Below are 12,413 nucleotides of genomic sequence, written 5' to 3' on the forward strand. Positions count from 1 at the left end.
CGGGTTCGCTTCCTGGGTCCTCCCTGCGTAGAGTTTGCATGGTTTCCCTGTGTCTGCGTGGGTTTCCTTCCATAGTCCAAAGACACGCAGGTTAGGTGCATTGGCGATCCTAAATTGTCCCTAGTATGTGCTTGGTGTGTGTATGTGTGTGTGCCCTGTGGTGGGCTGGCACCCTGTACTGGCTGGGATTAGCTCCAGCAGACCCCCGTGACTCTGTGTTAGGATATAGCAGGTTGGAAAATGACTGACTGACTGAACCACAGACACAGTAAGGGACAATAGAACTTTAGGGACTTTCACAACTCAGTGAGCTTGTTGAGATGAATGGCCTGTTGTCTTCCAAATTGCAATATTCTAATGTTCCGATATTCACTATTATCTCATCTGAAGTCAGATGTCATTGTATTAAGATAAAATATCCATCCATCCATTTTTAATTCTTGCAATGTCTTCAAATGGTGACTCAATGCTGTTTCTTATGGGTCTTTTTTCACCCAATTCTGACATGCCCTAGACATCTTATTTTTCATCCTAAACATATATTTATTTAATTGATTATCTTAATCTTTAGTACTAGTGTTCCCACAGTAAGTTTTAGAACTGTAAAGGACAGCCGGGTTCCATGCCCGGAAGGGACGCCTCTGCTACATCTGTTCCGGGGGAGCAGCCAAGGACTGTTCAATACCTCCCCCGGGACGCTTGGTGGCAGCCTCCCTGGCAGCCAATGATTCCCCAACCCGGCGCATGGCTCCATAGGAGATGGAGTCCTCCACAGCCTGGTTGGGGGCTCGGATGGCCACCAGGGGGAGCTGCGTGGAGTCAGCAGCCTGGCTGGTCATACCTTCAGCCCCACCCGGAAGGGCAATTAGGACCAGGTGGCCAAGCACCTGAACCGCTTCCGGGTGGGATATAAAAAGGGCCAGCCACCACCACTCAGAGAGCCAGAATCGGGAGGAAGAAGTTGCCTGGGAGGAGTGGTGGTGCTGAGGTGGAGAGAAGAAGTGTGGTTTGTGTGTTATTTAAGTGCTTGTGGGACTGTGTTGGGCCTGTGGGACACGGGGAAGGCGTGCCCCACGGCTGAAGAAAAATAAAAGAAACTGTTTGTGTTACACGTGCCTCTGCCTCAGTCTGTGCTGGGTCGGGCGCTATATAGCGTCTATATTACAGAACAAATGATGTTTAAATTGTTTTTAATGGTTTGTAAATAAAAAGTACCCCATATGGAGAGTAACATCCCGTAAAATAGGGGTCTCCAACTCTGGTCTTGAAGCACTGCTGAGACTGCAGGTTTTTATTCTAACTCTTATTTACAGGTGACCAGTTTTTGCTGCTAATTAACTCTTTTGTTTTAATATTAATTTACTTGCTATTTAAGACCTTGACCCCGTAATTATTTCTTTTTTTTTTCTTTTCCTAACGGGAGCAGCCGAAAGAAGAAGAACAGCCAAACAATAATAAGATTATTAGTCATACAATATCTAAAAGGGAAGAAAGCTGAAGGCCTCAGTAATGTTGACCTGCTCAAGTCCACAAAATATTTTGATGGTCCCCTTAGAAACAATAAAACCAACAATTTTGTAAATGTCTGTGGTGGCAGAATGAGAGCAGCAATAGGCCTTAGAATTAAATAATGGCTTTAATTAACAATAAGAAGTGGCTTCAAATTAAAAAAAACTGGTTGGAGTAAAAATGGCTGGAGTTTGAGACCCGACTTAGCTGGTCACCTCTTGGCTCTCTTCACATTTCATTTCTATTTGGGTGTCATTTAAGGAACAAATAAAGAAATTCAGTGTGATGACTGAATCTTTAACAAACAAGTCAATTAAAATGAAAGAAACTAAAGTTAATTAGCAAGAAAGAATGTACCACTAATTAAGAAAAGGGTTAGAATGAAAACCTCCAGCCACAGTACTGCTCTAGGACTGGAGTTGAGACCCATGCACTAAAGTATATGATGGGACAAAACTGAAGAACATCGCAGTGTTCAAAATATGTAGCCACTGTACAAAATTTGACATTTGGAAACTTTTTGCCCTTAATAAAAGGATATAGTAAGTGTTTGTGAGTCTTTCTGTGTGTCTCTCTGTATCTGTCATTCCAAAAGATGATGAATCACAAATATTCTTAGCAATACAATGCTTTGCATCAGGTGGTGCTTCACAAACATTAACGACATTAACATTTACAAATCCTATATGCTTTTATGAATTCCATGCTAAATGGCATATAACAGAGACCAATCCAATTTGTCATTTCAACAGATGGCGCATCACAAACATTAACAGCATTAGCATTTATAAATCCTATATCAAATGGCATGTAAGAGACCTATGCTTTGCATGATGCACTGCAAATGTTAATTCTGAGGTGTATGTTGATTCCTTAGATTTCAACCCTTTTTAGATGTTTGAGACACTTTATTAAAATCATTTATATTTCTGAGTTGAAAGTTTTTATGGGTTGTGTACAAATAAACTCTACTAATTGGAGTGGAAAATCCATTAAAGTCAATGGTGGATTGAAATGGACATAAAAGACATGACAACATTTTTTGAAGCTGTACAAATTATGGGATTTTCTACTTTTTCTGTTTGCTAATTAATAAAAATGTAAGAAAGACACAGATGAAATTTAGGGTGATTTTTACTGATTTGAAACCCCAAATTGGGTCAAAGCAGTGTTAGGGATAAGCTGAAAATGAGCCCTGACAATATAAAATGTGTTGTAGTGTAAATATTGCAAATAACCTTTTAATTTCTTAAAAGTAACAAAAATGTTTTGTGTTTAATAATGCAATACTAAATAGATAGATAGATAGATAGATAGATAGATAGATAGATAGATAGATAGATAGATAGATAGATAGATAGATAGATAGATAGATAGGAAAGGCACTATATAATAGATAGATAGATAGGAAAGGCACTATATAACAGACAGACAGACAGACAGACAGACAGACAGACAGACAGACAGACAGACAGATAGATAGATAGATAGATAGATAGATAGATAGATAGATAGATAGATAGATAGATAGATAGATAGATAGGAAAGGCACTATATAATAGATAGATAGATAGATAGATAGATAGATAGATAGATAGATAGATAGATAGATAGATAGATAGATAGATAGATAGATAGATAATACTTTATATATGTGCATAATTTTTATGTTCATCCTAAATCATCATCTATATTATTCACATTTACAAAAAAAAAAAGTGAAAATTATTTACTTCAAAATACTAACCAGGATGCACATCTTGATAATATATATATATATATATATATATATATATATATATATATATATATATATATATATATATATATATATATAAAATACATATATAATTTATATAATATATATATTATTTTTTTTTTATTCAAGGTTTGAACGTGCCAGTAATTGAGCCATCAAGCTCAGATATCACAGTAGATGTTCATGGAGAACTGAAGCTCTCATGCAAAGGAGATGACAATGTTATCTGGGTACCAAAGTCTAGAAGATTCAAGAAGTTTGTCAGGAAAGAAGGAAAATCCAGTGTCTTCCAAATTCAGGCAGCGGTGGAAATGACTGGCACATATACATGCACATACGAGGGTGCAAAAGACCTCAATGCATCCATATATGTTTATGTTAAAGGTAATTTCTTCTCAGTGTATCTAAGCACAGAAAAATAAGTTCTGCTTGCTGCGTACTTTTACTGTTGCATCTTTTCATTATAACATTAATTTATCATCATTTTAGTTATTTTGATTAATTAACAATTCTTTATTCATCATCATCATTATGTCATCTTTCTCTCTTTTTCTCTCACAGATCCAACTCAGTTCTTTTACATTGACACCTATGCTTACCATAAACTAGAGCAAGAAGGTGCCAGTGTCCTTTTGCCTTGCATCCTGACTGATCCCAGCATTGTGGACGTCTCCCTCAAAATGGCAAATGGGAGCGAGCCTCCCAGAGGAATGAATTACACCTTTGATTCGAAACGTGGCATAACAATCCAAAATGCTCAGCCTCATTTCAGTGGTGATTATGTTTGCTACGGCAGAAAGGGTGAAGACTGGAAGTACTCCAGAGCATTTTCCTTTAATATCTATCCTAGTAAGTTTGCACTTGTATCTTGCATTTTTATTTGAAACAAATACGCATTTGAAAAAAGAAAAAAAGCCTAATGGTAAATTTGCTTTCAGAACTGCGCCATCCACCGTATGTTTCCCTGGAGAGAACTACACATGTCCGAATAGTCGGAGAGTCTTTTAATATCAGCTGCACCACATTTAACCTCAATTTCAACTACAATGTTACATGGAAGTATCCAGCAAGCAAGGTGGGTCTCCTTTTTGTATTTGGAGAGTTTGTCTTTTCTGGTCAATAACACAAAGTTACCTACTGTACCTTCTTCCATTAACTCGTTTATCCATTTCTGTACTGCCTGCACTGGGCGGTAGCAGTTTTAAATGAAAAGGGAACAAACTACCGAGCCATGTAGCTGAAACAGAAACAACAACCCATAACAAGTATCTGGATGAGATATTGGGACAACAAAGCTAAACAAACGAGCTTAATGGATTGAATGGTCACTTCTCATTTGTTAAGTTTCTTATGTTTTTAAGTCACAGAGCCAAAATAACAAGCCATAGTTTGAAACCATGAAGGTGTGAAATAAATAAATAAATAGAGTTCAAGACTGGAAATTAAAGATCAAAGTTAGGGTACAGAGCAGAATTTCACATAAAAAGGGGACATGTATTCAAAGCGGGCAAGTCACAGAACAGAAGAAGACTTTGTAATTAATATATACTATGAAGGAACGTTCAAAAAGTTTCTGCACTTTTTTTAACTTTTGTGGCCCACCCAGGCTGGCACTGCCAGCTTAACCTGACACAGACAAGCATGGGACACAAGTGCAAGGCACACACTGGTTTCTTATTTTCTTTTTCCTTGTGGGAGACATCTTTCCCATTTCCCACAGACACAACACAGTCCAAAGCACAAGCACTGCAAAAACACAATATTCTCTTCCTTCTTTTTATCTTCTCCTTTCCACTAGTCTGTTCAAGCTTCGTTGACCTCCTCCTCCCGACTCTGGCTCCTTGAGTAGTGGCTACTGGCTCCTTTTATAAAGCACCTGTAAGTGCTCCAGGTGCTTGATGATGTAATTCTGGCAGCACTTCCGGGTGTGGCGGAAGAATTGCCCAAAAGGGCTCAGCAGCTCCTGCTGCAGTACCCCCTGGCGGCGCCTGCAGATCCCAACAGGGCAGCACCACACTCCTACTCCCATGAAGCCCTGCAGAAGTCTGAGGCACCACTGAAACCCTGGGGGGTTGCCATCTATCGTCCCAGGGGAGGTAACGCTCTGGCCACGCTTGCTCCCCCGGTCCTCCTAGCGTAAAGGCGTCCCGGCTGCACACTACACTCTATTTATTTAGAATTTCCAAAACAAATTACATCACTTTACTATGTAGTGACCTTCCTTTGCGATGCAATTTTCCCAGCATTGTACCAACTTTTTAATACCCAATTACTACTCTTCCCACCTTTGTCGTTTCCAACGAAAATACGAAAGTGCGGAAACTTTTTGAGCGTTCCTCGTTAAAAGACAGAGTTTTCTTAAGAGGAATCTGAACTCTCAGATAGTCTGGGAATGCACAGGCTGACCCTTATACAGTTGCATTAATTTTGTCACACTCCTGATCATCTTGCCTAGTAACTGCAAAACAACCATTCAACAAAAATGATGGTGCCCATAAAAAAACAATATAGTGCTGCAGGAGAACATAATTTCAATATCATTAAAACACTTTGACATTTAAATATATGAGGTTGAGTGAAATGAAAACCGTTAATCTGTGACAGAAATTTGAAACACCATGCCATTATCATGTATTTTGGCAAGAGCAGGTGCGAGCACATCGCAGACGAGCTACATAACATCACAATAGCAGTACAATGAGGGCTGCTCCACTGTAAACATGCACCAGAGAGGAGCAACATTCTGTCAAATGCTTTTTGAGCAGTGACGGGGTTAAACCTATCGAAATTCATCGGCAAATGAAGGTTCAATAACAACAACAACATTTATTTCTATAGCACATTTTCATACAAATGAAGTAGCTCAAAGTGCTGTACATGATGAAGAAAGAAAAAAAAGACAAAATAAATAAGAAAATAAAATTAATGAACACTAATTAACATAGAATAAAAGTAACGTCCGATGTGCCAGGGAGGACAGAAAAAACAAAATCTGCAGGGGTTCTGAGGCCACGAGACCACCCAGCCCCCTCTAGGCATTCTACCTAACATCAATTATCTCAGTCAGTCCTCATTGTATTCAGGGTTCTCATGGAAGAACTTGGTGATGATGGTCATGTGGACTTCTGGCCTTTAATCCATCAATGTAGGGACATCACGGTGCTTTGATTAGGTGGTGGTGGCGCTGATCGCCACCACAGAAAAACAGAAAAAGAACAGAAGAGAAAGTAGGGGTTAGGACAGATTTCGGAGCCACCATGAACGATAATGATAATTAATTGAATATACAAAGCATACAGAGCATTAAACTAAAATGACGCTATGACAAAGCCATGTTAAAGTAATATGTTTTTAGCAGTTTTTTAAAGTGCTCCACTGTATTAGCCTGGTGAATTCCTATTAGTAAGCTATTCCAGATTTTAGGTGCATAACAGAAGAAGGCCGCCTCACCACTTCTTTTAGGTTTAGCTTTTGGAATTCTAAGCAGACACTCATTTGAAGATCTAAGGTTATGATTTAGATAGACAGACAGACAGACAGACAGGCACTATATAATAGATAGATAGATAGATGTGAAAGGCACCATATGATAGATAGATAGATAGATAGATAGATAGATAGATAGATAGATAGATAGATAGATAGATAGATAGATAGATAGATAGATAGATAGATAGATAGATAGATAGATAGATAGATAGATAGATGTGAAAGGCACCATATGATAGATAGATAGATAGATAGATACTTACTTTATTAATCCCAAGGGGAAATTCACATAATCCAGCAGCAGCAAACTGATAAAGAAACTAAGTACCGTGATGTCCTTACATTGATGGATTAAAGGCCAGAAGTCCACATGACCATCATCACCAAGTTCTTCCATGTGAACCCTGAATACCATGAGGACTGACTGAGGTCATTTATGTTAGGTAGAATGCCTAGAGGGGGCTGGGTGGTCTCGTGGCCTCAGAGCCCCTGCAGATTTTATTTTTTTTCTCTAGCCGTCTGGATTTTTTTTTGTTTTTTCTTTCCTCCCTGGCCATCAGACCTTACTTTTATTCTATGTTAATTAGTGTTCATTAATTTTATTTTCTTATTTATTTTGTCTTTTTTCTCTTTCTTCATCATGTACAGCACTTTGAGCTACTTCATTTGTATGAAATTGTGCTATAGAAATAAATGTTGTTGTTGTTACTGAACCTTCATTTGCCGATGAATTTCGATAGGTTTAACCCCATCACTGCTCAAAAAGCATTTGACAGAATGATACTCCTCTCTGGTGCATGTTTACAGTGGAGCAGCCCTCATTGTACTGCTATTGTGATGTTATGTAGCTCGTCTGCGATGCGCTCGCACCTTACTCTTGCCAAAATACATGACAATGGCATGGTATTTCAAATTTCTGTCACAGATTAACGGTTTTCATTTCACTCAACCTCATAAGGTGAAAGACATTCTGAAACATAGTACGGTGAGGCATATCTGTTACTCCAGCAAGTGTATGAATGGTGTAGGAAGTTCTGAAACAGCAAAAGTATTGTGACATGCCCAGAAATAGATTTATGTAAAATGCTTCAAAATGACAAAAGCAACAATAAAAAGAATAAACATACTGTAGAACCTGGCTGGAGTGTAACATTTGCTGGTTCAGTGTCCTCACTACTAGCTCAGTTTGACCCTAAGCACATCACTTGAGTCTCCAAGGTTTATACTATTGAAATATGAAACAATTGTTCAATTCTGTGTGTGTGAGGAGCCTTAAGATAGTTTTCACCAAATTGAATTTAGAATTCATTCTTTAGTGGAGTGTTTGTCCAGTTTCTCCCACACAGAATGCAGTGTTGGGACATTTCATACACAGAATTAGGTAGACCGCAGCAGATGATCTGCAGGAAAATGCAATGTTTATGCAATGTTCGTGTCGGCAGTGTGGTGTAACTACATGATCTGCATTATAAACATGAGCACACATGAGATGTGCCATTTGTCTTTTAGTTCACTCAGGGAGCTTCGAACAGTTAGCTGGTGCAGGTTTGGTGGTTGTCTCTATGCCAGGAGGGGAAGTTCTGGGAATACATCTTGCGGCGTGTCATCATTATTTAGTATTGTATGAAGTGCTTTTATAATTTTTCAGAATGCTTCAAGACATGGGTTGTAGGTGACAACAAGGGGAATGCAGTTCTGGTTGTCTTTGTTTTTATATTCCAGGAGGTTGTCTCTGGGTATGGCAGTAGCTCCTCTTATTTGAGTGTCTGTTGTTTTGGGCGTATATCCTTCTCTAATGAAATCTTGTTTAAGCTCCTGTAGTTGTCTGTCAGATATGAGCAAATATGATTGTTAATGTGTTGCTTGGCTGAAAATGATGGAGTGCCTTAAATGCTTGGGGTTGAAGCTATCACTTCTCTGGTATGTCCATCTATCTGTTGGTTTGTGAAAAACGGAGGTCACAAGGATGTTCTCTTTCAGGCGAACAGTGTTGTCAAGGAAGCTGGACGCTTCACCTTTATGTTGGGGTGGAAATAATTATATTCGTTATAAAAATGGAGGAGGTCCTTCTCACTGGCAGTCTCTGTGTCTGTTTGTGTCCGAGCATCTTTCACAATATGTTAATAAGCTTAGTAACATAATTTAAGCTTTTCTAGGATTAGAACATTAAAAAATTTAGATGAGAATGGGCCATAGCATTCTAACAATGCTATCCAGTCTTATCCAATTCATTTTTGCAAACAACATCAAGTCGAGTTTTGAAGGTCCCAAAAGTCCTACTGTCTACCAGACTACTTGTTCACTTATTCCATGTGTCTGTGGTCCGATGTGTAAAGAAAACTTTGTAATGTTTGTGCAAAATTTACTCTTAACAAGTTTCCAACTGTGTGCCCATATTTTTGCTGAACTCATTTTAAAGTCACCGTCTCGATTCACTGGACTAATTCCCTTCATAATTTTAAACACTTCAATCATGTCCGTTAAATAAAAAAAGAACCTTCAGGGGCTGAAATGTGTTTCATAGACACTTTCATGAGAAAACAAATGTTCACTCGGGTGTTCTCTGGGCACTCCTGTTTCACCACAGATCCTAAAAATGTAGAATTAACTGGTGAAAACTGAACATTAGGCCATTCAACAATTGTGAGGAGAACAGGCCATTCAACCCAACAAGCTCATTCATCCTGTTCACCAAGATTGTTCAGCACAATATCAAGTCAAGATGTTCAGGTCGCTAAAGTGCAGGTCATCAAAGACTTTCTAAGCACAGACAGACAGACAGACAGACAGACAGACAGACAGACAGACAGACAGACAGACAGACAGACAGACAGACAGACAGACAGATACTTTATTAATCCCAAGGGGAAATTCACATACTCCAGCAGCACCTTACTGATACAAAAAACAATATTAAATTAAAGATTGATAATAATGCAGGTAAAAACAGACAATAACTTTATATAATGTTAACGTTTACCCCCCCGGGTGGAATTGAAGAATCGCATAGTTTGGGGGAGGAACGATCTCCTCAGTCTGTCAGTGGAGCAGGACAGTGACAGCAGTCTGTCGCTGAAGCTGCTCCTCTGTCTGGAGATGATACTGTTTAGTGGATGCAGTGGATTTTCCATGATTGACAGGAGCCTGCTGAGCGCCCGTCGCTCTGCCACAGATGTCAAACTGTCCTGCTCCATGCCAACAATAGAGCCTGCCTTCCTCACCAGTTTGTCCAGGCATGAGGCGTCCTTCTTCTTAATGCTGCCTCCCCAGCACACCACCGCGTAGAAGAGGGCGCTCGCCACAACCATCTGATAGGACATCTGCAGCATCTTATTGCAGATGTTCAAGGATGCCAGCCTTCTAAGGAAGTATAGCCGGCTCTGTCCTTTCTTACACAGAGCATCAGTATTGGCAGTCCAGTCTAATTTATCATCTAGCTGTACTCCCAGGTATTTATAGGTCTGCACCATCTGCACACAGTCACCTCTGATGATCACGGGGTCCATGAGGGGTCTGGGCCTCCTAAAATCCACCACCAGCTCCTTGGTTTTGCTGGTGTTCAGGTGTAGGTGGTTTGAGTCGCACCATTTAACAAAGTCATTGATTAGGTCCCTATACTCCTCCTCCTGCCCACTCCTGATGCAGCCCACGATAGCAGTGTCATCAGCGAACGTTTGAATGTGGCAGGACTCCGAGTTGTGTTGGAAGTCCGATGTATATAGGCTGAACAGGATCGGAGAAAGTATAGTCCCCTGTGGCGCTCCTGTGTTGCTGACCACAATGTCAGACGTGCAGTTCCCAAGACGCACATACTGAGGTATGTCTTTAAGATAGTCCACGATCCATGCCACCAGGTATGAATCTACTCCCATCTCTGTCAGCTTGTCCCTAAGGAGCAGAGGTTGGATTATGTTGAAGGCGCTAGAGAAGTCTAGAAACATAATTCTTACAGCACCACTGTCTCTGTCCAAGTGAGAGAGGGATCGATGTAGCATATAGATGATGGCATCCTCCGCTCCCACCTTCTCCTGATATGCAAACTGCAGAGGGTCGAGGGCGTGGCGGACCTGTGGCCTCACGTGGTGAAGCAGCAGCCGCTCCATGGTCTTCATCACATGTGATGTCAGAGCAACAGGCCAGAAGTCATTCAGCTCACTAGGACGTGATACCTTTGGGACTGGGGTGATGAAAGATGTTTTCCAAAGCCTCGGGACTCTCCCCTGTTCCACGCTCAGGTTGAAGATGCACTCTAGAGGACCCCCCAGCTCTGATGCACAGACCTTCAGCAGTTGCGGCGATACTCCATCTGGACCCGCTGCTTTGCTGGCACGAAGTCTCCTCAGCTCTCTGCTCACCTGCGCTGTTGTAATTGTGGGTGGGGATGTCTCTCCTATGCTGGTATCAGCAGAAGGATGTGTGGAGAGTGCAGTACTCCGAGATGAGAGTGAGAGTGGGTTAGGGTGGTCAAACCTGTTAAAGAAGTTGTTCATTTGGTTTGCTCTCTTCACGTCTCTCTCGATGGTGGTACCCTGCTTCGAGCTGCAGCCAGTGATGATCTTCATCCCATCCCACACTTCCTTCATGCTGTTATTCTGCAACTTCTGCTCCAGCTTTCTCCTGTACTGCTCCTTCGCCGCCCTGAGCTGGAATCCGAGTTCCTTCTGCACGCACTTGAGCTCATGCTGATCACCGTCTTTAAAAGCCCTTTTCTTCTGGTTCAAAAGGCCCTTGATGTCACTTGTAATCCATGGCTTGTTGTTAGCATAGCAGCGTACAGTTCTTACTGGAACTACAATGTCCATACAGACGTTGATGTAGTCGGTAGTGCAGTCAACAACTTCCTCAATGTTCTCACTATGTGATCCCTGCAGGATATCCCAGTATGTAGTTCCAAAACATTCTCTCAGAGCATTCTCAGCCTCCTTTAGACAGACAGACAGACAGACAGACAGACAGACAGACAGACAGACAGACAGACAGACATTATACACAATATCACACACAATGGCTGGCCCTGTGCTTTGACCTCCAAAAGTCATGTGAAAAGACATTTTCCCCTCAGGGAATAATAAAGTATATCAAATCAAATGAAATCAACTCAATATGTTTTTTCTGACTTGGCAGTCCCAGTAAGGCACTATAAAATGTATTCTTGTTGGCATAAAGGAGACCCAGCCACATTTCTTGACACACTTCTACTGAATAATTTGTTCAATGAAAATGGTCAGTGTTACTGTGTCACACAGAGGATCTACAGCATGGTTCATAATGGCACTTGGTTTTGTTTTAATTGTTTTCTTCTCTACTACCTCCAGGTGGTCCAGAGTGCATCTCGTAACTAAGCCTGCCCTTTTGATTAGCTCACTGATTCGGTGGGCATCTCTTGTTAAGTGACGTTAACAGCCCAGCACCAACCTGTCATTAATGTGGACCCCCAAGTACTTGTAGGAGTACACCACCTACATCCTACATCCACATCCACTTCTTGACCAAACATAGACTCTTTGGTATGACAAAAGTCAATAAGCAGTTCCTTGGTTTTTCTGATGTTAAGCTGCAGACAATTCTGTTTGTACCAAGAAAACAAAACTTCACCACCTGACTCCTCTCCTCTATCTCATCCCCCTTATCAATACACCCCATAAGTGCAGAGTCA

The 12,413-nt window shown here is 40.7% G+C and overlaps 1 protein-coding gene across 1 annotated transcript in view; it reads left to right on the forward strand.

Moving 5' to 3' along the window:
- csf1ra (colony stimulating factor 1 receptor, a) overlaps positions 1-12,413 on the forward strand; it is a 156,260-nt gene that overhangs the window by 73,266 nt on the left and 70,581 nt on the right. Inside the window, exons 3-5 of the mRNA XM_028813046.2 lie at positions 3,398-3,652; positions 3,830-4,117; positions 4,207-4,343. Coding sequence (XP_028668879.2) covers positions 3,398-3,652; positions 3,830-4,117; positions 4,207-4,343 — 680 coding nt within the window. The remainder of the gene's footprint in view (positions 1-3,397; positions 3,653-3,829; positions 4,118-4,206; positions 4,344-12,413) is intronic.

This window comes from Erpetoichthys calabaricus, chromosome 11, assembly GCF_900747795.2.
Source record: "Erpetoichthys calabaricus chromosome 11, fErpCal1.3, whole genome shotgun sequence".
Lineage (NCBI taxonomy): Eukaryota > Metazoa > Chordata > Cladistia > Polypteriformes > Polypteridae > Erpetoichthys > Erpetoichthys calabaricus.